General features: G+C 40.0%; 1 protein-coding gene across 2 annotated transcripts; it reads right to left on the minus strand.

Annotated features, from left to right (window-relative positions):
• Positions 1-1,363: 1,363 nt before the first annotated feature.
• Positions 1,364-25,890, minus strand: kif1ab (kinesin family member 1Ab). 2 transcript variants are annotated; one of them, XM_040143932.1, is made up of 47 exons: positions 25,779-25,890; positions 23,039-23,112; positions 22,608-22,787; positions 22,363-22,431; positions 21,824-22,002; positions 21,486-21,597; positions 21,150-21,227; positions 20,922-20,987; positions 20,808-20,825; positions 20,626-20,704; positions 20,456-20,534; positions 19,865-20,007; positions 19,632-19,670; positions 18,281-18,411; positions 17,989-18,068; positions 17,375-17,450; positions 17,194-17,273; positions 16,990-17,096; positions 16,754-16,837; positions 16,189-16,369; positions 16,019-16,091; positions 15,743-15,833; positions 15,509-15,657; positions 14,320-14,498; positions 13,590-13,727; positions 13,334-13,452; positions 13,102-13,187; positions 12,849-12,984; positions 12,195-12,378; positions 11,359-11,449; positions 11,061-11,179; positions 10,890-10,945; positions 9,912-10,020; positions 9,670-9,736; positions 9,296-9,380; positions 9,097-9,202; positions 8,544-8,658; positions 8,243-8,376; positions 8,033-8,094; positions 7,778-7,923; positions 7,055-7,243; positions 6,834-6,905; positions 5,927-6,036; positions 4,971-5,090; positions 4,657-4,849; positions 4,419-4,537; positions 1,364-3,224 (listed from the first exon to the last, which is right to left on the minus strand). In XM_040143932.1, exons 1-47 carry the CDS (start codon positions 25,882-25,884, stop codon positions 3,167-3,169), a joined length of 5,067 nt encoding a protein of 1,688 aa, XP_039999866.1. In that variant the 5' UTR covers positions 25,885-25,890; the 3' UTR covers positions 1,364-3,166. The 2 variants fall into 2 exon arrangements, with proteins under 2 accessions (XP_039999866.1, XP_039999865.1); XM_040143931.1 differs by lacking the exon at positions 19,632-19,670.
• Positions 25,891-26,637: the final 747 nt, after the last annotated feature.

Here is a 26,637-nt window from a genome sequence, read left to right on the forward strand (position 1 = left end):
TTTTTTTTAAACACAAACCAGTCTTTACCATACATTCCTAAAACATCATCATATGAAATCATATTAAATAAAGATGCTTTCTGCATGAGTGCGATATATTATAAGAACATAATATATCCTTCAAAACTTTGTGAATAAAACTTTTCATTTGTCTTCTGTTCCAGCAGACAGCATTAATTATATATCCATCAGCATTTTACCAAACAAATAAAGTTGATTATACCAAGATGACCCAAAACAGTAAGAAATATATAATGTAATTACACTGAATTCTTTGCTCAGACAGAATATCACTAAAAAAAAAAAAAAAAAAAACAGTGGCCATGAGTAGCAACAAATCCAAAGTGAAATTTGAAATACAACCTTTATATTAGATTTTGCACAGATTTTTAAAGTATTAGGCTGCATTGCTCAACAGGTTGGTTGGCCTGTGGCATAAAGAGTCCTAAATACTTTCTGTTGTATGACTGTAAGTCAGATTTGACAATAAACTGATCATAACCAGAGGAAAATGACAATGACGAAATGGTTGGCTGACCATGTTTTTGGTATAAGATTTACAAATGAAGAAGTTGTTCCTCTCTAGAGTGAAAGATATGGATAATATCCCCTTAGATTCAAGTAAAAGAATATACAGACATAATAATATCTAATGTAAATAATATTTCTAGCAAGAACAAGCTATTTTTTAGATAAATATTTTCTTCTACTGATAATTTATTCAAGACCCACATTCAAGGTCATCTTGGTACAGTGCAAAATAACAGAAACAGGTAAAAGCAACTAGAAACCATCTTTGACAGAGAAGTCATAACAACACCAAAGCTAATCATACTGTACTGGTTTCTGACACAAGCATCGGGCTGTCAAATATCTAGTACCTACAGTACAAAAGCCAAGAGGGGAATTCCTTTTAAATGCAACAATTACAGTCAATGATAATGAGAGACACGCTGTACTGTACTGTTACAGGCTATACCAACATACTATAAAGCATCATTGATAATATTCAATCTCCAAAACATTGACGTATATCATCAATATAAAAAAAGATCCACAGCACCTACTATTACTCTACATATAAGATTACTCTTAGACACATGTAACTAACTTTAGTGTTGATGTCGAAGACAATGATGAAGGAGGGAGCGAAGAAAAAGAAGTGAAGAAAGGGAGGCACTATCTGGTGCATCGGCAACGCTCTTGCCCGCTCAAAGCAACTGCCCTCAACAGATTACAGGTCCAGGATCCTTTACAACTTTCCATTGAGCTACTAGAGGAGACTTAAATAGTAAAATTATTTAATGTAACAACTCTGCTGGCCCATAACAGACAGTATAAGTGCTTATTTGATTTTTTAAAAAAAAAAGAAAAACCACAAACATACAGTATAGTTGTCCTCCTGGTGTATTTATCATACAAAACATCTTAGTCCAATTTAGATACAACTGATTAGTTTAAAGAAATAGTTTGAAAAACAAGTGAATTGGCTTTCTTGCAAGAAGTCAGATGAAAAAATCTAGAGGTTATGCATATAACCAATGATCCCTGAGGGAAGGAAACTTGGTACAACACATCAATATGGGGATTGCATCCCTGCAAGGATGCTACACTTGGGGTTTGTACTGAGAAGACGATTAGCTTAACCTAAAGAAACAGGGGGCAACAGCTTGCCTGGCTCTATTCTAAGACAGAAAAATCCAGCTTCCAACACCTTTAAAGCTCACTAATTAACAAATTATATCTCATTTGTGACTTTGTTTGTCCTGGAAGTCTCTGCACCCTGCTAGGCAATAGTCCAGCACATAACTACTATTAAAATCTCAACTTGTCATTTTTACACTTCAAAATAACGGGAGACAACATGTTAATTAGTGAGCTTTTGAAGTACTGGTAGGCAGATTTTGTTACCTATGGATAGAGCCCGTCTCGCTGTTTCCTCCTGTTTCCAGTCTTAGGTAAGCTAAGCCAACCGGCTGCTGGCTGTAGCTTCATATTTAAGGACAATGCAGAGTATCGATCTTCTTATCTTTCTCAGCAAGAAAGCAAATAGGCATACTTCTCAAAATGTCAAACTATTTGTTTAAATCCAGTTATTCTCAAAAACTGTCTTCTAACACAATTGCACAGTGGACAATGTTTGAAACAATTACAACAAGGAAACTATGCTTTGGTTACAACAACTGAGTAAATGACACAAGACATTAACTCATTGAAGACAATAAAGTGCCATGCAACAAAACTGGTCAGTGGTCCTGTCACAAATAAATAACAGTGCAGAGAACCTATGATAGCAACAATAAATGAATCTTCTCCTTTATGGGTATACGCACAAAAAAAAGAACATATCAAGAACAAGGCAAGGACATGAGTTATCTCTCCTGATTGTGTGTTATTCTACCTTAGTCTAGCCAACAAACTCAGTTTTAATTAAACCAGTTAAAAAAAAAACATCAACAACAGGTATAACAACTTACCGCTTTGTCTTAACAAACCCCTCCTCATGCTACCGATCTGCTCACTATCTGAAACCTCTGCAGTGAAACAAATACTCTATGTTGTAGAGCACCAAGCCATTCCAAACAAGGTAATGTACAGTATTTATATAATAGATGTATGTGGAGCTGTCATCCCTGCACTTAACACACTTCTACACAGAGAAACATCTGATTTGATGTTTTCATTTTCCCTCTCACCTGATGGCATTAATTAGAAATACATGAATGGTTGGTTTACAACTGGGACTGATTTTCAGTTAAGACAGATAAAGGAGGGACTGAGCACATATTAACTTTCTACAGGGATTTGGTGGCCTCACAGATGACAGATTTCTACATGTACATGAAAACTAATCAGAACTAGTCCAAATGCCCAGCAGAAATAAGTTAATTAACATGTTTGGGTGGTTAGTTTTTCTTATGTATTCTTCTAATGGTCAGGAGGGAGCACACCATGCAGGGTTTGAGGTGACGACTGCAAAAAGTGAGAAGGGACAGTTTCTGTTGGGGTTTGGTATGAGTGACTGAGGGATGTCATGTAGAAGGGGATTTAAATGGTTTTATGTATAAGTTTGTTTATATGGTCAATGTTCATTAGAGCAGGAGGTTGAGCAGAGCTTTTAGATTGTATTGTTTTGTTTTGTTTTCCCACCAGTCTGGTTCACCTCTCACATCCTCTGAGCAGAAGGGACCGACTGGATTGACTTTCTCCGAGACAGCTTTGACCTGAGAAGAGGAGATCAAAAAATTGGGAAAATGGGAAAGTAAGATAGAAATTAACAGTATTATGAATAAAAAGCAGCTATGATGACATTTCATTTTAAAAGGCCCATTATTTTCTAATAATTTCCTAGGAAGTTTCCTGGAAAAAAAAGCAGTTGTTGATTTCTGGAGGAATTGCTTTGGTCACTTGGGGGCAGCAGACACAAGTTGTAAAAACAACACTGATATATAATCATCTTTTAAGTTGACAGTGAACTTGTTAGCAAACAGTTGTTCATTTACATGTCCCACACTTACTGAGCAAAATCATCATTCATCTGGACTCATGTTTCTAGCCACCTGGGGAATGTAAATCCAATATTCACTCTCTTTTAGCTCTGTTTTTGGTCTCTACCAACTCCTGAGGGAAATATCTGGCTCTTTAGCAGCTAAAATGCTCCACAATGTTCACCAGCTAGTCGCTAACTGTGTCGGTCTGCTGGGTGGCTTTGAGCAGGTAGTGCAAAGTGGCTTTTTACATCTTTTTTTGCTGAAAAAACATATGTGTAATTGTATTATTTAATCCATATTTGATTAACTGTATACTTGTCTGCGGACAAATTTTACATTTATTCAGCTGACGTGCTATGCACTCACTGAAACACTACCTAGGTCATTGGTTTCTAGAGAGGGGGTTGGCACCCCTCAAGGGCCCCCCCAAAAATGTGAGGGGTCACCAGATACTTCTATTTAACAAAATAATGTTTTTTTTTCAGATTTTGCCTTTGTTCTTGAGAAGTATTGGATAATTTCAACTCTTGAGGCCTCTAAAAATTCTACAAAGTAAACAATCCAATAAGAAAGATAATCACTCTTCCATTGAACTGCTCACATCTCCTGTCCTCACTAAGGTCATAAGCTATGATGAGGGGTCACAGGTTGACATTACTCTATTTTAAGTAGTCACAAGCCTACGCTAGTCTAAGCTATTAGACCTCGGACATTGCCAATTTAACACATCTCCAGTATCGAATTACATAATAATTTCCAGGCACCACTCTAAACATTTAGTTATATATCAGTTTCTTTCTTAGAAAACATGGGACCTGTCAAAGTATTACCAAAGGTATGTTAAAAATGTGTTAAACAAACTGACAATATTTCATCTTTGTTGCTTTTTAGGTTGGATTTTTCCTCTACAGTTTATCCTCCACCCACCTGATGGTGCCGGCTAACAGAGGGTTGAAAGCGTACAGCCAGTCATGCATCTCTTTGTCATTGCTGGCCTGCAGCAGTATCCCACGATGCTCAGTGCACACAGCAAACGTGTTGGGAGTCTGGAGACATTTAACACCCTGAGGTTACTAAAGTTCATTCAGCTTCACCGAGTAAGTGTTTTGTTTTGTTTTTTTTATTCAGAAATCGGTTTTACTATTGAACTGAAGCTCGGTCGTACCCGCAGTAAGGTCTGTTTGTCTTCACTGTATTCCACCTTTGCAGATGACAGGTTGATGACAGCTCTCTCAACACTGTCCCTCTCGCTGCGGTACAGGTAGACGTAGGGCCTGCGTACCACCACGTAGCGCCTCACCCAGCCAGTGGTGTGGGGCTCCAGGAAGTGCAAGTAGCCCTTCTTTGACACAATGGGGCTACAGACGATAGGAGAAATACTAATGTTAAGACAAAATGAATATAACCTCACCACAACTGCTCTTAAATTATGCTTATTCTCCAAATGAAAATAGTAAAGTATGGTGTGTGTAGTCTGACCTGACACGAATCTCCTGTATGTCAGGAACAAAAGTGCATCCTCTGAGAGCTTTCTTCCTGTCCACTGGGCTGTACGGGTCCAGATCTGGTGTGGACGCTCCTGAACTGGGTTCAGTGTGTCTTCACAACACAAACAACATGTTCATTATGTGACAAAAAGGAACCATGGTTCAACTAAACAAAGTTTCTGGGCCTGTTCATAACACAAATTCTTTGGCTTAAGAAAAAAGTGAAAAGTGAAGTGAGAGTTTCTAGCAGTAATGATTTATCAATCAAACAGAAGTGTTTGTTAAAGTGCAGTTAAAGCAATAGACCACGACATCTCTCACTCTTCTCATGTAAATGTCTGTTTAAAAGGGAACATTTTATTCGTCATGCGAAGTACTACTAGCTCTCCTAAGTGGAATTTCATATGAGAAAATAATACCAGTGTGAAAGACACAAGAATTTACCAGACAGGGAGGGTCTAATGAAAGATGCTACCGAGTTGCATTTTGGGAAATGTAGGGTCCAGTGTTTTTTGGGCTTGACTTATACTATGGACTACAAGTCAGAGTACCTTGGCCTCTGCTGCCTTGATTTTGACTATTCTGTTATTCAATCTGTCTCTTGCAAGTCCTCCTTTATGCAAGTGCAATTCTAAGTAGCTGGAGTAACCAACAGACAGAGTTAGTCAATCTATACCAACTTCAAGAAAAGTTTAACATTTTAAAGTCATAACACCTTTTTAGGGGATCCTAAAAGAAATCTGCTTCAGAAAAGGAAATATTTTACATTTACAGAGGCAGCAACAAACTACAGTCTGTTTCAATTAAATGTCAAAAAAAATATTTTCTTGATTGCTGTAAAGCATGATACTGTCTTGGGAAACATTGGAGCAAAGTATCGAAAACTTTACAAACCAGCACACTGAAAAAAATTGAAATGTTGAAGAGTAACAGCATGCACTCACATACCTAATGTCATAGTGTCCCTCGACCAATGACGGGCAGGTAGAGGATGGCGTGAGCGTGCTCAGTCCAGACGATGATGATTCCCTCATTAGTGAAGCAGACATCTCAGAGAGCTAAAACACATCCACACACAGAAACACACACGCACAACAAATCATGCACGGAGAAGCGCACACACACATATACACACACAAGACAAGAGGGACAAATGCAGACACAGACAAAACAAACCAGCAAACAATTAAACACGTACAACACAGACATGCATTCAGAAAACAGCTCAATTAGACAATTTGTTATTGTCTAGCAATGTACTGTAGAACCATCTCCGTAGCAATGTAACACAAATCCTCATTATGTCTAAGAGCCCCTCGCTGATTAACATGTTAAAGAGGATATGAAGGAGTAAGGAGTTAGTGGAAGCCTCGCAGTCTCTGAGGAGGAGGGACAGTAAGGGAAGAAGTCCGGAAAAAAGCAGGGGAACCTAACTTATTTTAAGGGATGAAATATGGATACATGGGAATTAAGAATTAAGCAGGAGAACTTGGTCAATATTATCCTGAAAAAAAAAAGTTTGTTGTTTAATTATCATATCTGGCACATTTCTTACAGCTGGTTCAAGCAAACTCTGGGAATTATTAGTGAAAATTATTTAGCACAGGCCTAGTGAGTGGTTTTAAAGACAGAAAACATAAGTTTAAAAGAACTGAGTGATATGAAATTAGACAGGAGAAAGAAAAAGAAATGTTGAAAAGACAAAATTTGGTGCTGAAAAAATGACTGAATGAACTAATGCAGAGGCAGAGAGGGGGTGAAGTGTGGGGCTATAATATTTTGTGAGAGTACAGCAGCAAACGTTAGGTTCAGAAGGATAATTGGGCTGGGTCAGAGGGCCTAGGCTGGGGCTCACCTTGCTCTCACTGGCACTGCTGCTCACCTGGCTGTACTCCCTGTTGAAGGTGTGCATCAGCAGACGCAGACACTAAAAAGAAGAAATTGAAAATAGATTTTTTTTTTTTTTTTTTAGACAATGTTTAGTATAATCTGTATCTCATCATAACAGTATAAAAATAACAGATAAGCAGATCAGCTAAGTAGAAAGATCTGAAGGCCTCAAATTCCGGCAATCACCTTGGCAGCCAGCTCCCTCTGCCTCTGGTTGGGGCTCTCGGGGGCAGGGCTGCTGCTGGGACTGTGGCTTAGGATGGGACTCTTTGCCAAGTCGCTGACGTCGCTGCTCTTGTAGAGCGCCTCCTGTCCCGCCTGCAGTGTCGCCTCCAGCTTCTCTCTCAGCAGCAGGTAGTGCCTGGTCTTCTCCACCTAAAACCACAAGCACATGCAAATTTTACTTCACTTGTTGTGGTCTCACAGGCAAGGCTCAAAAGTGTGCCGTTTCCAGTAAGCTATGCAAAAGATGAGCTTCATCTGAACTTCACTTTACATCTATAAATAAATGCTCACAAGGGTAGGTAGTTTTGAATGGTTATGTCATCATCTAATCCACGTCATCATTTTGTCGTTGAGATCAAATCAAGGAATATGTGTGCCTTTAGGATTCAAATAAATTCTCATAATTCTTGAGCTAAATCAATAATCAATGTGATACCAAGTTGATTATCAGGGAAATGCATTACCACAAAGCTGGGTTTTTTCATGAAAAGGTGATGTTTTGTATATACACGGTTTGCTTGTAGCAAAACTGAGCTGGAATCAAAATTTAGACTGATTTTGTGAAGCCTAAAGGTCATTCAAAATATAATAAGCTGCAACTATTCAACTAAAAGCAATTTCCTTACTCATCTTTTTTAGGTGTCATCTTTCTTACGAACCACTTCAGTCTACAAGTTTACTGACCTCCTGCAGCAAGCTGAGTTTCTCCAGCTCCCACTGGTGGTCAAGGATGAGGCTGTCACTGCGAGGCCTCCATCCGGCCAGGTTCTCCTCTCCTCGGACATACGCCACCGAGGTGTCCAGCACACGCCTGCGACGCCGCTGCATGCCTGATGAAGAGAAAGAAAAAGGCCCATGCTTATTGTAGGACAAAACACGATGTGACGTCTGAGAAATGTTTTTATTTTTTATAGACGATTTTCTTTAATTTCGTCTCACCTGGGCTTCCATTGTCTGCCACATGGCAGAGGGTGACTTCATAGACTCCCGTGACGCGGTTACTGAGATAGAGAGAGGCAACATTTCATTTCAACAGTGAATTTGAAAGAGAGGTACTACAATTTACATTTTAAAAGACTGTCATATAAACAGATATTGTAGTCTAGAATCAGTGTAAGATTCAGATTGTATTAATCTATAAATGTGTACCTCTCAGAGGGCCGGAGGCAGCCGGTGCTGAAGAGGTTTCTGATGGAGCGAGAGGCTGGAAGCTTCGTGTCACGGGAGTAAAACACCATGCAGAAATCTTTGGTGATCACTGTTGGCTGAGTGCAGTTCTCCATCTGGTTAAAATACATAGAAAAGTAACAAATCATAATCCAATCGCAAGAGCGCAAAGTGTCTGGTTACATTGTGGCTGAATTGCTCTCAGTTTTGAAAAAATATGTATTTAAGGGAAAAAAAGGAAGTGAAATCAGTGTAATTGCAATTTCCATGTATTCTCCGGTACCTCTAGATAAGCAGAGAGGGTGATGTAGATCTTCTCTCCATAGGGAGTGACTCTGTTCAGGAGCAGAGAGTTGTGCATGGAACTGTCCCATGCTGCCTCAAATCGGTAGAAAGTTCTGGCATGAGAAAAAACAAAAAGTCATCATATATCTGCTCGGTTTTTAAAGAGAACAGAGTCAACCTAACCAGAGACCTGCAAGCCAAGGGGACATCTTGTTATCAGAAACAATAATTGAAAAGATAAAAATGATGTCATTATACCTATGATCAACTCCCAAGGAGACGCTGCCATTAACAAAGAATAAAGAGAAAAGGGGCAGGAGTTAGAAACTTTTAACTGCAGCTGTTAAAAGTTTAAACTCAGCAAACAATATTGATCCATGCAAACTGAAAAGTGAATTGAGGCAAAATAATATTTGATTATGTTGTCTATATGATCTACTGCAGGTTTCTTAACAAATTAAAAGAGAATATTGTGTCAAGTAAAAAATATAAAAAGTAGATAGATAGATAGATAGATAGATAGATAGATAGATAGATAGATAGATGCATACTTGTCATCATGTTTTGGCCAGAAGTATCCAGAAGACAGGATGTTGAGGGAAAGGATGTTGGGGTCTATGATGGTCTCATCAGCCTCTGGTGTGTTTCGAATGCGGCCTGAGGTCAAACAAGGCATGATGAGATTAGTCCAGGGTTTTGATTTCTAACCAACTTAGCCGGAGATGTTTTTCTATTTTCTTCATTACTCACCGATAACCAGCTCCTTCACCTCTTTCCACTCAATATCATTTCCCGTTTCATGAGCGATGGTAACTGTGATCCTCCTCTGAATGCCCTATGGAGTCGAGAGAAGATGGGAAGCAAAATAGTTTGTTACTGGAGTTCCAGGTGTGAAGAGAAAAATATATTCAATGCAAAGATTAAAGAAATGAATGGACTGGATTTGCTGGCTTCGGTTGATGTAATGTATTTTTTAAAAGTTTTTAAACTTTATCACGGCTATTAAATAGAAATAAGAAAAATGTAGAAAGCAACTGATCCCAAGCTACTTATATTAGCTACTGACATTGATCACTCTGAAGTTTATTAATATGTCTCTGGGGGAAACATGAACGGAGTCAGACCTGATGTAAGAGGAACGTGCCGTGACAGGGCATCCCACCTCTGTGGTCAACAACAGCAGGGATGTAGCTGGAGACAGGGAAATGATCAAATAGATTAAATATTGATACTCAAAATGTAGCGTGATATACCTATGCATTCACTCCAGTAATAGAAAATAAAAGCATTTTTGTGCATGTGATCTGTTGTGTCCCTTGGTTTTATGGTACCAAAGTGGCAACACAACTTCAAAGCTATGACTCACTCTCCGTTGGCCTCCAGCTCACAGATCTCAAAGAAGACCATGAGGTCGTACTTGGCGTGGCACGGTCCCGCAGTGGAGCGAGTCAAAGTGCTGAGCTTTGTGGCCGGCACTGAAGAATGAAGAGAGAACAGATCAATGAGCGACAGACTAGAGCACAATACACGAACTGAACTGGACTGAACTGAATGTCCCATTGCTTAAAGACGCAGCACGAGGGAGGAAGACAGGGCAGGTTGTGGAGTTAGGTTTAAACATTTCTTGTCCCGTCAGTTTTATTGATATCGCCCAATATCACAAATCACAAATCTGCCTCAGGAGGCTTCACAATCTGTACAGCGTGCAGCACCCACTGTCCTTAGACCCTCGAATCAAATAAGGAAAAACTCTCCCAAAAAGCCCTTTATTGGAGAAAAAAATGGAAGAAACTGAAACAATCGGACAAAAAAATGACTCTGGGGCTAACCCTAAAAGTAATGGATGACAATTCTGATCATCTTATAAGCTACTAATCAATTAAAAATATCAAACATTTGCTGGTTATAGCTTCAAATTTTTTTATCTTACTTTTCTGCCTTTTAGATTATTACAAAATCCTAACCTTTCGGGTTTTTATGACAGGTCATCAAAAAACTCTGGTTCTAATGAGCTAATGTGCGGCATTTTGTTTTCACATTTTATGAATTGAAAGGTTTATCAATTAATCAAATAAAGAACTGATTTATCGAATACTTGATTGATAGTTGCCCCTGTGATATGAGAAAAGCAGTTTGTTTAATTTAAATGAGTGGAGCTACATGCTTGACTTTATTCATTCTTTTCCAATTAATTAACTATTTTAGATTATTATAGATTACAGCGAATCATTAAATCAAACTTGAGCCCTAAAATCTTACTTATAAAAGGTGGTGGAATGCAATAAGATAAATTACACATCATGGATAAATAAAGATGTTTGATGTACTCTTAGAAACGGCTAACCTGGTTTGGATAAGGGCATCACCCTGGGGAACTGCCTCCTGGAAGGTCTCAGTGGACTAAAAGACAAGACGAGCAAACCAAAAGGTTAGGAAACATTCTTTCCACCTAAAAATTATCAACTGACAATTAGTCATTGGCTGGTGGAAATTAAAGTTCAAATTTCTCCCTGACCTGATCAGGTCTTTGCAAAGCGGAGGGAAGGGCTGTTTCTGATAGTGACCGAACACCTCGAAGACGATGGGCTGAGTCTTTATGTATTCCACGAAGGACTTGGTCACCTCCACTTTGATCTGACAGAGGAAAGAAAGAATGAGACTACAACTACACCCTTCGAACAACTACTCGAGCAGCCTGTCAATAACCAAAAGATAATTGAGAAAATATTTCAAAAGAGAAGTAAAAATACTGCAGTAGTTGTAACCATTAATATTTGTTAATAACAGGAATGAATGTTGAGATCAGCGCTCACATTTTGTACGTGGTAGAAGCCCAGCGGAGGTCCTCTGCCAGTGTTCTTCAGCGGTTCAGTGGAGAAAGCTTCGTCATGACGGTGGATGAAACTGAAATGAGAGAAGACATTAAAACCTTTGACGTTGCTATGTATTTTAACCAAAGCCCAAGGCTGACTACCACACAAACACATTCTGTTTAACTTGTGTAATTCCTCAAACCACAAACAATTATGATTATCAGTGAACATTGTAATACATACTGCTGAAAATCAGTTCATCTCAATCACATCTCAGTAACTTCAACTGAGAGTAGTAGGTAGTAGGTATAATTACAGATATTTAGATAAGTAACTTTAAAGACTTAAAAAAAATTTATATAAATACTGGATCCACCAATATAAATAGTAACTATAAAGTGTAAAGACAAAAACAGTCACATGTAGAAAAAAAAAAGTGTGTAAAGTGTGTAAAACACTGATGACTTATTTTAGATCAAGCTTAATTACATCATTAGATTTCAGTTTATCTGAATTGATTGGAGCTTTGTTGTGTGTCAATGAAGAGGTTTATATATGCAAGAACTGTTACATTATTGTATTTTATTATTAAGAAGTCAAGAAATTCAAATTGCATGGGTATTTCGATTGATATTAATGGAATTAAATAATTGATTTTGGTACAATTTTTTTATGTCGCTGTTGTTTGTTTAATATTAACTGAAATGAGAGATTTGTGGCATAGACAAGGATACAACCAGTAGCATTTAGTGGGAATAATGTGGCATATATGTTAATATTGGACCCACAGTAGCAGGTCAAGACATGCAGAGCTCGAAGTGTTACTGCTCACTCACTTGAACTGACAGAAGATGTCGGCATACTCGGCTGAGATGCTGGAGGCCTGTAAGACAGTGACTCTGAAGGTGAAGGTGCTGCCGATCGTCAGGTGGGACAGAGCTTTCTCTGGAGAGAGGTCCAGAGGAGGATCCAGACCCAGACCTAAACTCTTCACTGGGCTGCAGGGAGCCTCCAGGGTAGCTACTTGAGACAGAGGAAGACACATAGAAACAGATGTGTCATATTGTTTCATACATGATTTAGATTATTTTCCTTTTAATCTAAAGCATGTATTTTAGCACTGCAGTACCATTTATACTGAATGGGTCAACTCTGAAATATATAAATGTGTGGTGTTTTGACAGAGCCACACCCTTTTAACCCTGTAAGTATTGGGTGTGTATGGAGAAAAAAATGGTTCCTTTTCAACAAATATATGTCAGTGGAAACATACACTATGTTATCCAAAAAAGACAGTGTTTTTACCACCAAATTTGGCATAATAAATTTGTCAAGCTAAATACTTTTGTTTTAGATCTTTATGAATTGTGAGCCCCGTAAGCCCTGAAAGGGTCTGACTGTCATCAATACGGTATTTCTCCTCTATTCAAATCCTGACCTATGAAGACTTTTTTTTATCATTTCCAGTCCCTCCACAGATCTCCTCTCACCTGCACAAGTGTTGTTGTTGACTTCATCTGCAGAGATTCCTATCTCTGCATTTTGCCCTTCTCCCTCCACAATTCGCAGCTCCTCCTGGGAGGTGTTGGAGTGCGACAGACCGCCAGGACATGACTCAGTCTGGAACTGACACGAGACGGGAAACCATCAGCGTGGGCATTAACATCCAAAGGCAGAGATTCAGGGAGAAATTCATATTCCAACCATTTTCTCCAGCTCTGCGCTATCAATATCCATAAGTACCTTCTCAAACTGCTTGTCTTCAAAGGAGATCTTGGCAGTGCCTGACTGCCTCACACCAGAGCCATAATCAGGGGCCTCCTCATCCGCTGCAGAGGGACAGAACAGAGCACACAGTCTTACAACAAAGCATTACAATCATTTCAAGCACAAACCATCTCAAAAGAACAGTATAACGGCTTGTTCAACAGCATCTGACTGTGTTAAAACTAATACTCAGCCTTGATTTTTGTACCTGAGATGGCCTGCACAGCCACTCTGAGGAAGCCTTTCACCTCTCCTTTCTCGCTGACGATGGCAACGCGATGTACCAGGGGCACCGGGTACAGCAGGTTACTCAGGTACACAAAAGCCCTGAGGAGAAGAGGCAAGGGAGTGAGGAGGGGTGTCAGTTTGAGCAAACGTTTATTTTGCAATAAAAGAGCGGGATTTAAATTAACACCGCCTCCAGGAGAGGAATAGTGTCTGTCGGTGTTTAGATGGTGACTGACCTGCCGACCAGACGGAACCAGGGGAAGCGATCATAGAAGGGGTCGCCGCCGGTCAGGGTGTGGTCGCAGTCCTCCACAGCACTGCTGGGGAGCTCTGCGGCACGGTCGTACATTTCTCTCATCAGGTCCAGCCTCTGCCTGCAGGGGGCAATATGTAAATTAAAAACATATGGAGGGCCAGCTCCACCACTGAACAAACCGGGACATAATAACAGGTAGAGCATGCATGGCATGGTGCCATTGAAGAAAAAAAAAAAAAGGAAAGGTTCTGCTTAATGTGAGGGACAGGCAGGATCACACAAATATGTGTAAAAGGTCCTACTGTGTTTGTTTTAGCAACAATTTTACTGTACTTTATAAAAACGCCAGAGGGCAGTAGAACAAGTTTGTAAAGGATTAAATGGATTTTTGTATTCATTAATATCCTCATTCTTTATTAGAGAGACACAGTAGACAGATGGCAGGAAATAATGGGAGACAGAGACCGGCATGACACGAATCAAAGCCTCAACCCCTCAGCTACTCGGGCTTCTTATTTTGCATGTGTCTATACTCATAGCTCTTTTATAGTTTGATGTAATTCATTTCATCTTATAGGTATTCATATAATGCACATTGGATATGAACTCCTACAAAATTCCCAGGATTTTTAAAATAATTATAAATAAATAGAACTCGCTTTAAGGCTTTAAGCTGTGTATCCACTATTCTAATGTGAAATCCCTACTACCTGAGTTTCTCCAGAGTCCAGTAATGCGTGGCTCCATTCTTCTGATCCTGTACTTCGACAGCTACAATGGTCTGGGGGAAAGGTCGTCTTTCTCTTTCTTTGGCCACACAGGGGGGCAGCAGGTCAGGCGGCAGTGGAGAGTAGAGAGTGTCCGTCAGCAGGACGAACTGGAACTGCACCTGTGCACGACACAAGACATAAAACATGAGCGACTGCGCGATTATATCCTACTGTGTCAAATCTGTAAAATCAAATCAGGATACCAGTATTCTTAAAAGATCACTTCAACAGCAGTGACTTGGAAATATCAGACAAAAAAGCCACTGGACAGAGTTTATGTCAGCAAAAGCAAAATAAATTCAATCTACAGCGCTATCGACACAAAAAGAAGAGGCCTGATATGGTAATATTTATCTTCATTAAACAATGACATTGGTACAAGTAACACAGATTAATTCAGGTGCTACTATACTATACTAAAGCTGCGAAACATCAGAGGGATTTCATAGCCAGAATATTCAGCATAAAAATAAGTTTGATCTTCTGCTGATTGTAACACAACATACAGCTTGGACGGCTGATTGAAATCAATAACTGGCTCGGACATGAAGCAGAAAAGTTTCATTTCGACAGTCAGTATTGTACATTTTAATATTCATACCACCTTTTACAAAGTGATAAGCAGACAGACTAGTAATTACATCATTTTGTACTGTATGTTAGACTTTGATGACTCACAAAGCTAAATCACTGTGGTAAGTCCAGACGATCCGTTATTTTTCGAGAGGCTCACACTGATGCAAATCCAATTAAATCCACAATGGTCAATGGCTCCACGCAGACACTTCATACACTTCACTCTGCCTCCAGTCTGGACTGAAGAGGAAACTCTTCATGCACCAGAATCCCATTAAAACAAATCTGCACTCTGACTTTAAAAAATGATTTATCTCAACTAGTGCAAGAAGTGTTTAATGATTTTATGGAGGGCTTACACCAAGGCAACAACAACCAGAATTTTGTCACTTGTAAGATTTTTACTGCCTATGGACGTAGATTTGTTTATTTATTTAGAGAAATCTGTCCTATGTTTACACAAAACTAAAAAAATATATATATATAAAAGATGACATGTAACACATGACATATGTAACAGGGCTGAACATGGACAATGTTTGTAACATCCCACCTTCTTCTTCAGTTCCACACTGATAGCATTGGCCTCCTTGAGGAAGATGGCGTTACCCCAAAGCAGATCCCTGAGAGAGGTGAACTGGTAGAAACGCCACTTTCTGAAAGCCCACAGAGCCAGCTCAGTTTCACGCTTCGTCCACGGCACTGGAGAGGCAAGAGAGTTGATGTGTGAATACAATGTGATCAAATAAAAGCCCGATCGGGAGACGATTGTTGTTGACAGCATCACCTTCCTCTTCGGGCTCCTCCTCTTCCTCAGGTGACTCCAGGTACCGGGAGTTGACTTGTTTCTGAAGAGCCTCCAGTTTACTCTCATAGTCCTGAAAGAAAATACATGAACCAGATCAGGAACAGAATGTGTTTATAGGCTAATATTTTACTTTTGCTTCCAATAAATAGACAATTAAATCGGTATTTTTGAATCTTTCATGGAGTAAAACATCAATGTCAAGGCTGCAATGAAATGAATTCAAATTTTTTGTTTTCAAATGGAGCTTTCTCTCACCAGCCTTTGCTGTTCTAGCAGGTTACTGGCTTCTTCTCTTTCTCTACGGTACTGATCCTCAAGTTCCTGAAGCCTGAAAGGAAAGTTATATAATCACACATATGTAAACAATACTGTAAAGTAATAATCCCAATCATCGTTATGAATTTAATATTCTTCTCTACACATACCTCTGCTCCATCTCCTGCTTCATGTCGATGCCTTGTTTCTCCAGCAGCTCTCTCTGAGCAAAGGCCCAGTCGACGGGCTCCACGGGCGTCTCAGCGCATGGCGTCCTCTCTCGCTCCATACGAGCCTGCTCGGGGTCGTTGAAGCGAAACACGTGGCTCTTTCCCATGATGATGCGATTCCCTAAAGAGTTTAAATCAGAAAGGTTTAAAATTCCCTATTGCATGATGATTTTACACAGTAATGAGAAAGCTGACATTACTGCTTTCTCAGTTTAAAAAAAATGGCATTAATTGCAGATTACATCTGTGTCATGATACTTCTATGTTTAAATTACTGACACTTTTTGCACTTTAGGAAGTCAAAGCTCGTTAAACAACATAACCATGTGAAGTTTTCCACGGTGACAGAAATTCTTTGGTAGCTATTCTGATTTCCAAACACTTTTTCCGACTTTGGCCTAATACTGTGCCGCAGACTTCTCTCATCCTCACAATACATTTACTCTCCTAGGTACAATTGCTTTGTTTTCCACCTTTTTTTTTTTTTTTTTAAACGGACACTGACCAGATCGCAGAACAATGGGTGAGGTCACTCTCTTCCCGTTGACATACGTCTCTGCCCCCTCACATGGTTCAAGCATGACACATCCTAAAAAAAAGATTTATAATACCAAGAATTTAAAATTAATGCAATATAACAGATGGTGGGCTTGCTTTGTAAAATGTATTTACACACTGGAACATTTATTTAACACTGTAGTCTGACATATTAAGCCATAGAGCGAGCAGCCAGCCATTTACCTTCTCCCTGAGAGCATGTGGTGCTGCTGAAGGTGCAGTGTTCATCTTTGATAAAATGACCACTGAGAACAATGTCCTGGCGAGTCTTGGCATTTTCACGGCCAACCCTGCGGGAAGATAAGGTGATCCAATTGAGAGAAATTCCCCCAAAACCAGCGCCATGTCTGGATTATATCTCGAAACGGAAATTATTTCAAACCTTACTTGGTAATGCCATCTTTGATGTAATACAGCAGACACTCAGACATCAGCGGGTCCTCGTTCAGGTTCACCAGATGAGGGGTCTAAAAGGGGAAATCACGACAGTTATTTTTTTGTGTTTGTGTGAGTTCAGACACATATTGTAAGAACACCAACTACTATCCAGCAGTGAGGAGCATCTTGCCTTTTTCGGGGAGAAGACGCCCACTGTGCCTCCATCTTCTCTCATGGCAACACCCATCTCAGCCAGAAGCGCCTCTCTACAGACAGCACACAGTTGGCATCATAACATACGATTTTACAGACAACAACAGGGTGATTGTTATTTAAAAGTTATGATTTGAGGATGTTAGGTGAGATGGTTTTTTTGCCATGAATAGCCCCTGTGAATGTTTGTTCAAAATTTCATAACATTCCATCTGATAGTTGACCGACATCTCCATCCCTAGATTCGTGCCGCTAGCATGACTAAAATGTCATAAAATGGTGTATTCCTATTTTCAAAGCAGTCTGGCAATCCAAAAATCAATCATATCCTTGAAAATTCATGTCCAAATTCATCTCAGGGGTCTAAGAATCCCAATTAGTCCATTTGTTTTAGTTTCGGTGGACCAGCCCCAAAGGCAGGTGGGTGTTACATGGTTAAATATGCTGTGAATTTCAGGGGAAAGCTTAAGAAAACAAAAATGGGACTGTCCCCATTACTATGGGCATGAGCAGGCTGTATGAATGAGCACTGAGGACAGGTCTTTCAAATGAAAAAAGCTATAAAACACCGCATGAATATTTTGGACCAACCTCTCCATGCGGATGGCCTCAGTACGACGCAGCTTCTCCTCCCAGGTCTCATTGAGCTCAGCGATGATTTTCTCAGTTTCCTGTTGGTGAAATTAAGAGAGATAACTTAAAATTTCACACAGACAAATTGCAATTATTGACTTTGCTTATTCTTAGTCCCTTCCCACCAAAGTTCAAAGTTTTTTATCTGATGTTCTCATACCCACCCACATTATTTGTACCCATAAGCACATATGTAACCTCCCATTTCCCAACTCTACATACTGAAAACTTTCACCCTCATCCTTCCTACCTTGAGCCTCTCAATGGTCTCCTCACTGGCTGGGCTGAAGATGCGATCGTGGAGGTTGTTGATGGACCCGGCACGACTGGACAGGGCCGAGAGCGAGGGAGAGGGGCTCATTCCCGTCATGGCATTGGTCACTGTGGAAAGATCACCCCTTTGATTGACAGCCTGGCGATTATTCACAAAGTTCTTGTAATCGCACAGGTCTGCCAGAGAGAGAGGCGTTGCATGGAAGAGAGCAAGGAAGGAAGGACAGAAGGAGGGAAGGTAGGAGCAGACGCCGGGTAATTAAAGAGAGACATCGGGGATTGAGAGGAACATGCAGAAAAATGGATAAAAAGGAAAAAAATAGGGGAATGACAGGGAGGAGTACAAAAAAGAAGAGAAAGCTCAAATAATGGATCAAAGAAGCAGAGGTCATTTGCTTACCAAAGCCATCGCAGACAGAGAGAAAAGAGCAACTCAAACCAACAGAGCACAAAATGCCAAACAGACTGAAAGTTAGAGATCAGAAGTTTTTTTTTTCTATGACACTCAAATACACAGAAACACACTCGACAAGCTCGCAAGCATGAGAATATTATGAAAAAGAAAAGAAAAATATATATGTCACTACAATGCATAAAGACCAAATACAGCCTGAGTTTTTTTTTTTTTTTTGTATGTGAAGTATGTCCTAATGTCTTCGAAACTGTTTAGCACAGCCTTTGGTAGCGTAGCTCCTGGCAGTGCAGGCCTCAAAGCTCCTTACTCATAGCTTCAATTAGCTCCACACACAGAGAACCAGGATGCAATGAAAAGAGCTCCTCAGTAATCTAAAATGGCGTCCTCCCCGTCAGTCCTTTCTTCCATGATCTCTAATAATTGTTTTATAAAATGCATTAAACAGCATGCTTCATGCCAACCCAGGCTGTGATGCTGTTCGCTTTCCCTTTTTTCCAAAAATATATATTGGACAACAGAAACAAAGAGTCCTTGTGGGACCAGCCAATCTAAAATTGTATTAGAAGGAAAAATGTGTCTAGAATTTCCCATATTAAAAAGAGATAGAGAAAACACATGCATTAACCATGGAAATGAGCACTAATGGAAAGTAAAAAGGAGGCCATTTTGCTGAATTCTTGAGAGAAAATTAAGGGATTACAGCAACAAGGTTTAACCTCTTAGATAATTTTTTGTGTTGCTCTAAATAATCACTGTATGCTTTACATATTTTTATGTAATTAATGTCTTATTGGATTTCACAAATGGTCTCTTGGGGTTGTTAGTTAGGTCTCTGGTGTGGTGGTGGAGGAAGGCCGGCTCAGGATTCATTTCTATTAGTTGCAAAGCGCAGGCTTGCTAGAGTTATACACACATTTCAAACCAGTGATGACGGGGCCGGTGCAGCGATACGCTGATAGGACAGAGGAGAGAAGAGACACTGTCTTAAACGTACGGAAAAAAACCTGCACAAAAACTCTAAATGCAGGTTTGTGCACGTGTTTGCACGACTGTGTGTGTGTGTGTGTGTGTGTGTGTGTGTGTGTGTGTGTATAATCCTATATATGTGCATTTTCTGTGAGTTGTGTTTCCCCGTGCTACACTCACTCTCTATGATGTCTCCCAGGCCCTGTGCATACAGCAGGTCCTTGAGGCGAGCCACCTCCTCTTTCAGCTCACGCACCAGACGGTTGTTGGGGTCCTCATTGATCACAGCGTTGCAGCGGATCTGTTTGGCACGATCAGCATACCTGGAGGGACAGAGGTCACTGAGGTCATGAAGCCATAAAGTTACAAAGCATGACTCCTCAGGCTCTGCATACTGAATTACATTCACCAATTAATGACAATGTGGGATATAAAATGAGAAGGACGCTACTGTAAGTTCCAAAGCCGAGGAAAAAATGTCCATGCATTTGTTAAGTCATTATACAATCACTACAAAGTGCAAAAGTATCAGCAGACATTTGTAAGAGACCACTGATGATGAAACACCAATGAGCTACATAATGTAAAGTCCATTTTCCTCAGTTATATGCAAATATATGCACCAAAATGCTCCAAATGCTAATCTGTTCATCTACTCTACAGGTTGACTCTGAGGTGTATGTGTGACAGTATCTTGAAAATACTCTTTGTGGGGGAAAATTGACCGATTTAATTATCTTTAAACCGATATTTTATTGAAATTTTTCTCACCGGAGGGTACTGAGGGTTTCATCATAGTTAATATCAGCAGGACTGAGGGCAGCCACCATAGCTGTGCGAGAGTTTCCTCCTAAAAGACGTAAAATAGGAAAATGCTTTAATCGACACAGACGTTTATTTTGTTGTGGTAAAAACTTCGGTTTACTACTCTGTTTGCATACCCAAGTTCTCCCTCAGTAGCCAGGTCAGAACTGAATCTCTGTAGGGAATAAAACTCTCCACTTTCTTCTTTTTCTTGTTCTGTGCACAAAATAAACACAAATTGATTTGCTATTGAGCCTGAAAAATACTGAATATATCCTACTGGCGTTTTCAAAGTTGCGATATATTTGATATTGCTTACCTTGTTTGGTGCCGAATCCTGACAGTTGGAAGAGAAATACCAACATCTGTTATTTGAATAGCAAGTCTAAGAGTCCTGAGCAGTGTATCTTTGATGACAAGTGTAAAAACATACCAGTTCAGCTAGACCAGAAATAACTTTCCCCAATGTGGTTAAAGACTTGTTGATGTTTGCTCCTTCCTGCAGATACAAAGAAATAAAAATCAGTTATTTGGTGTATTGGTCTATCTATTCACGTGCAAATTTTGATTTTAAATCTGCCATACAATACTTGCTATTACACGTCTTTTCTGGCTCTCCAACCTGTGTGCAAACACACCATAGAAACAACCTTCCTCTCACCTTCAGTCTGGTTCCTTTGGCTCCCGTGGAGTCAGCTCTCTCGCTGCCAGCCAAGTCCACCAGACTGATCTTGCTGACCTGTATGAAGATAAAAAGTGAATACAATCCACCCGCAACTGCACTAAGAGAACTGGCAGTAGCACTTTATGTGTGGTTATCAATCAACACAGCAACACATTCATCAGATAACAACACTGCAGACGGCCTAAACTCAGCTCATTAAAAGGTCATAAAATCTGCCTCATAGCATCTCTGCTATGAGGCGGAAAAAAACATCTTTCTGCCAGACAGGGTGATCTCTAATGCATGAGTATGAGCTGAGCTTGGTGTCAGAACCTTTTCTGATGTGTTGTCCGTTTCCATGTCGTGTTTCTTCTGTGTGAAGATGATGTTGAAGACGGCGTGGGAACGGCTGCTGGTCTCGTTCATGTTGGTGGCAGCCACAGTCCTGAAAAAAGGAAAAATGCTGTTACTTTGGGTGCATATTACTGTCTCCTACATTTGTGTCCATCGATCATTATCTGCTCCAGTGATCCATCAGTTGTTCCATCCACTGATTAATGAATTCATTAATCCACTGATTAATGAATTCATTAATCACAACCATATCACTCATCTTACATCTACGAATCGACTGGTTAATCTATCATTAACAATCGGGCTAGTCCTGTCACCTGGCCTTGTTTCCAGAGTCCATCAGGTCCTGGATGTCGTTGTAGGAGGTGACGGCTAGTTTGGACAGGTCTTCAACGTAGGGTCCCATCAGAGGGTGCTCTCTGACACGCAGGTTTCCTTTGTTTTTGGGGTTCAGCAGGTCACGCACACGCTCACAGTAAATCTCCATGTAACTCACCTGTAAGAAGCAAAGAGGTAGTCAAGTCATAAAAATATTTTATGAGTTATTAATTTGTTATAACTACTATTTGGTTGTTCCTGGCCAGGGACAATAAAAGATTATAAATCAACCTAATTAGCTTCCGACTATCTGATACAATAAAAAAAATTACAGCACCGGCTGTCCCTCTGAAATATTTGTTATGTTACGAACATCTGAACTTAATTCACTAAGTCGGCTTTAATATTCATGGTTTTAGATGTTCAGCGTTGTACAGACAGTTTCAGTCCTGAGAAAAATTGTGAGACGCTCTGCCAAATGTTCAAAATGTGGAAAAGAGCATTCACGAAAAGTACGGTGGAGTCCGAGATCCCTCACCTCCACAGAGTAAGACATGCTGTTGTCATTATTGCTGCCATTGATCTTGGTGAAGAGGTCCTCACACATCTAGAAAAACAAAACAGTGATTAAAGCAGAAAAAACATCAATCAAAAGAGCATAATGTCTGTGTTTCAGTCCCATCTACACGAATTCTAAGCAAATAAATTAAATATTTGCTCTCTCAATGGGAATATTTACATCCTTTGTCTTTAATTATCAATCTGATTTGTATGGTGTATTACCAGAGGTATGATTCCTTGCTGGTCTTTCTCCTGTCGTCCCATCATGGTGTAGCTTTTGCCCGCTCCTGTCTGGCCGTATGCAAATATGCACACGTTGTAGCCTTCAAAGGCATGAAGCAGCATCTCCTCTCCGATGTCCTTGTACACCTGCATCTGAGACGCATAGTTGACGTCCTCAGGCTGCAGAGGTGGAGGCAGTGGAGTGGAAATAAAGACAAAGAAGATGAGGGAGTCAAACAATCGTTGTTTTTCACAGCATGAATATGTTCTAATGGACATCAAAAACACACTTGAAATGTAAAATTCAGATCAATATTTATCATTTATCATTTATCATTTGTAAGACATTAATCTTCCTATGTGACTAGTAGTACTGTGCATTTATTTATTTCCTGAGAGGAGTAAAACTGAAATGATGCCATGAAACTCACCGTAGTGTGTGACCAGTAAGAGAAGTCGAAGTTAAAGCTCTTGTTTTCTTTCGGCTGTTTGGGGTTCAGGATCGCTAAAACAGAGCAAAACAGATCAGTTAGAGGCACCAGGGGGTGACTCACTCTAATGACCTGCATATTATTTCATTACAGTCCAGTCGCTGTCAGTTCTTCAGAATGCAGACTGTGGAAATATTTAAATTCATACTGATATAAATCTACACCTTTCAATGGAAAATATTTGCTTGCTCCCTAACTGAGCCACTACGATTTCCTAATTCACATACACACGTTCAGTATTTTTCGTCTCTGCATGTTGGGGTCCCATGTTGTATCTCAGCTGGGTTTTTGTTTTGGTTGTCTTCTATTCCCTTTTTGTTCTATGAATATTTGTACAAGTAAAGATCACTGATGCCCCACTTGCACCAACTGGCAGGTAGTATACACTTCTGCCAGATCTGGAAAAGGACATCATTGCATTGCCCAAACTCCTACAGTGGACACTATTTCTTCAAAGCGTTTTTTTCAGAATGTCCACTTGTAGTAAAACATGGTGTGTTTGATACCTTGATAAAAAATTGTTTAGTTCAAGGCACCAACTTCATATTTTGTTGTATTATATATTAATTAAAAAACATGCTCTATCCAGTGGTATGATTGTTTTTCAGATAGATCTGTCATACATGGGAAATAAGCATTTGAAATATAGATGTAAAATAATATTTTTTCGAATTTTTATTCCCTCGAAAATCAGAAACTTTGATTTCTTTCAGGCGTGTACCTGGTTGCTAAGAAGGTACTATAACATGAGTATTATTTATAAAAATATAAAAGATCTTATGTGGTTAAGTATGAAAATATAGTGGGCTCGAAAGCATGAAATCATTTTTTTAATACAATTTTCAGCGAGTAATTACTTGGCAAATATGCAACGGCCAACCATTTTAGAAGTGAAAGACATCTAATAGTGTAGAACAATCCCTGAAAGTTTCAAGCATGTATCATGAATAGTTCAAAAGTAATGACTTATGGAACTTTGCAATTTTTTAGCAACACTCGTTTATTAGAGCAAGGCAAATTTTTCTAAAATCTGTTGATTTGGCATGGAATTACCCCTCAGTTAGTATCAATATCAGCAGTTTTAAATGCACCATCATCCTTTTTAAAGAGGGGAGCGGTGCAGTGTATGCACAATATGAAACAAGAACTGAGCAGGAGCAGATGCTCCGTGAGCTGCAAACTGAAACAACTGTATCGCCCCTTGCGGACAAGTTCGACATGGCAGAAATGTCCTGCAGAAACATGCACTCAGCCAGAAACACAACAGTGTGGCTATAATGCAGAAAAATACAAGGGCAGAGAGAGCTGTGAGCACTCAGAGTCACAGTCAGTGAAGCTAAGGAGTTGGAATAATCAAAGTTTGAATCTTGGGCTCTAATGAGGTCATCAAAAGCACTGACAGGCACAAATACACACACTTGCATCAGCTGACCCCGTGTCTGGACTCAACCAGAACAACGGGGTCTTTTTTGGTCCCTGCAGCTCGAATGATGCGAGCGGAGAGCTGCAGCGGTCGCTACATCCTACGCACACTGACGGGCCTCAGGCCTGACTGAAGCTTTTGTTTCCCTCCCCAGCTGCCAACATGCTGCATGCCTCCCTGCCCACTCTTTTGTGGCTGGAGGGGGAAGCTGCCTACGAGACAAATATCTGAGGTGAAATGCCAAACTTGACTCGGTGTAGGTCACAGGAACATGATCACACCAGGACCAGGAAGTCATTGCATTGCTGGGTTTCAAACTCTAAAGCCATGAGTAAGACTTCAAAGGATACATGCTTTGCCTCATACATGAAGTTACAACCACTGTGTCAGACTTTCTCAGTTATTCAGATGCACATGTTGTGATACTATCAATGTTTAAGATCTACTGTATTTAAGATCTATTGAGGTTTAAGAATTGATAACATAAAAATGTAGCCTATTTATAATGCATATGGGCCAAGGGTAATTAACTGTGCATGTTTTCTTCTTCATTTAACATAATTGATGTTTCAGTTGCAATTTTTTGACAATTGATTAGTCCTGTATTGGCGTAAAGACAAATAATAGTATGAAAGAAAAAGTGACTAAAAATTTTAAAAAAAGAAGGAACATATTACTGGCATTTTTTACACGAAGTATGCACGTTACTTTGCATGAGCATAAAATGTATTATATCATATTTACAGATGTATTCATCCAAATGTGCATTTTCTCGTGTTTTTCTTACTCTTTTGTCAGAACAAGTACGAAATAGTTTCTGAAATGCAGCCCATTAAAACTATATGTTAGCCAGCAGGCAGGTCCAAGCCATTTCCAAGCTGCTGCTTTGCACTGCTAAAGTCCTGGTTTTATAACCACAAGGTCGTCTGACAAAATTGTCGTGCACATAAGTTAAAGACTGGGTGAGTTCGGACTCTCTTCTACAGAAAGTAGTTAAGGTTTGTCCAAAAAGTCGCTCCATTTGTCACTCGGTGCTTTTGTGAAGAAAAGAAGAAAAGTCGCTAAAGGGGTTCTGAAAAACCAGTAAATCTAGCGACAAAGGCACTAAGTTGGTGACACTGCCTGATGACGCAACAGAACAACGGAAACAGAAACTAGTGTAACTTTATACCTCAGTCAGTCAGTCGCTGACTTTAGCGTCTATAGGTCTGGCCTCGCTGTTGCGGTCCAGCAGAACACCCTTGAATTCGTACTCACTTGTTGTGTTTCCTGACATCTGAATGATGCATTTGCTCTCTTTGGCGATCTCTCTGGAGTTGAAGGGTCGGACCCTCACCGCCACCTTCACTGACGCCCCCGCCATGATGCAGGTGGGTGTGTGAGCGGGCGGAAGAGCTGGAGATCCGTGTGGCTACACAGACACACACCTGGCACCTGCACGGATAGATGATGAGAAGAGTTCATTGGATTTATTAGCAACAGAAGTAGACCTGTAGGATACAGACAAACCTTGGTTGTGAAGCACCATGTGGTATCATTACACCTCTATATCATATGCTACTATGGTTAAATAACTAAAATACGGAATTCATTTGAATATTTAGGTGCTTTTTATTAGTATTATTATTTAATATTGAGGACTGGGCCTTGTTAGGAGAAGCAAACAGCTAAGACTACCATCACACTTCCTCCATTTCCAGGCCCTGAATCAGTCAGTTTGGCTTCAGGCAGAGACTTGCAGCTCCTAATACACGCTGACTAAATGGCTGGGCCATCATTTGGCAGGAAGATCAACAGCATCCCTCCTGTTCCACAGTAAAATGGCTGCTTATTCTTGGGGCATCATCACCCTCGCCTCACCTATCACCGCTTCTCACCACAGAAAACAAACACACGTCCCTGCGCCGTCTGGAATTAGCTGCTGCGTTTTTTTCCCCACAGCATCCTCACAATAATCATCCCTCTCACTGCAGTTGTTTCTCGTTGGAGACCTTTCACTTTTCTTCTCTGTACACGACCAGATAATTTAAGTTGATTTTTTTTTTTTAACGGTATATTTGGTTGAAAGGCAGCACATCCATCTTCCTCCAACCTCAGCCGATGAACCACAACAATC

Source organism: Xiphias gladius, chromosome 14 (genome assembly GCF_016859285.1).
Source record: "Xiphias gladius isolate SHS-SW01 ecotype Sanya breed wild chromosome 14, ASM1685928v1, whole genome shotgun sequence".
Lineage (NCBI taxonomy): Eukaryota > Metazoa > Chordata > Actinopteri > Istiophoriformes > Xiphiidae > Xiphias > Xiphias gladius.

Excerpts from the sequence above, each read along its gene's own strand:
- kif1ab (XM_040143932.1), bottom strand. The coding sequence starts at position 25,884 with ATGGCGGGGGCGTCAGTGAAGGTGGCGGTGAGGGTCCGACCCTTCAAC. Across the intron at positions 11,180-11,358 it reads GCTTCTACCACGTACAAAAT|ATCAAAGTGGAGGTGACCAA; the intron begins GTGAGCGCTGAT and ends TTCCTCTGTCAG. Across the intron at positions 9,381-9,669 it reads GCACGTTCCTCTTACATCAG|GGCATTCAGAGGAGGATCAC; the intron begins GTCTGACTCCGT and ends TCGACTCCATAG.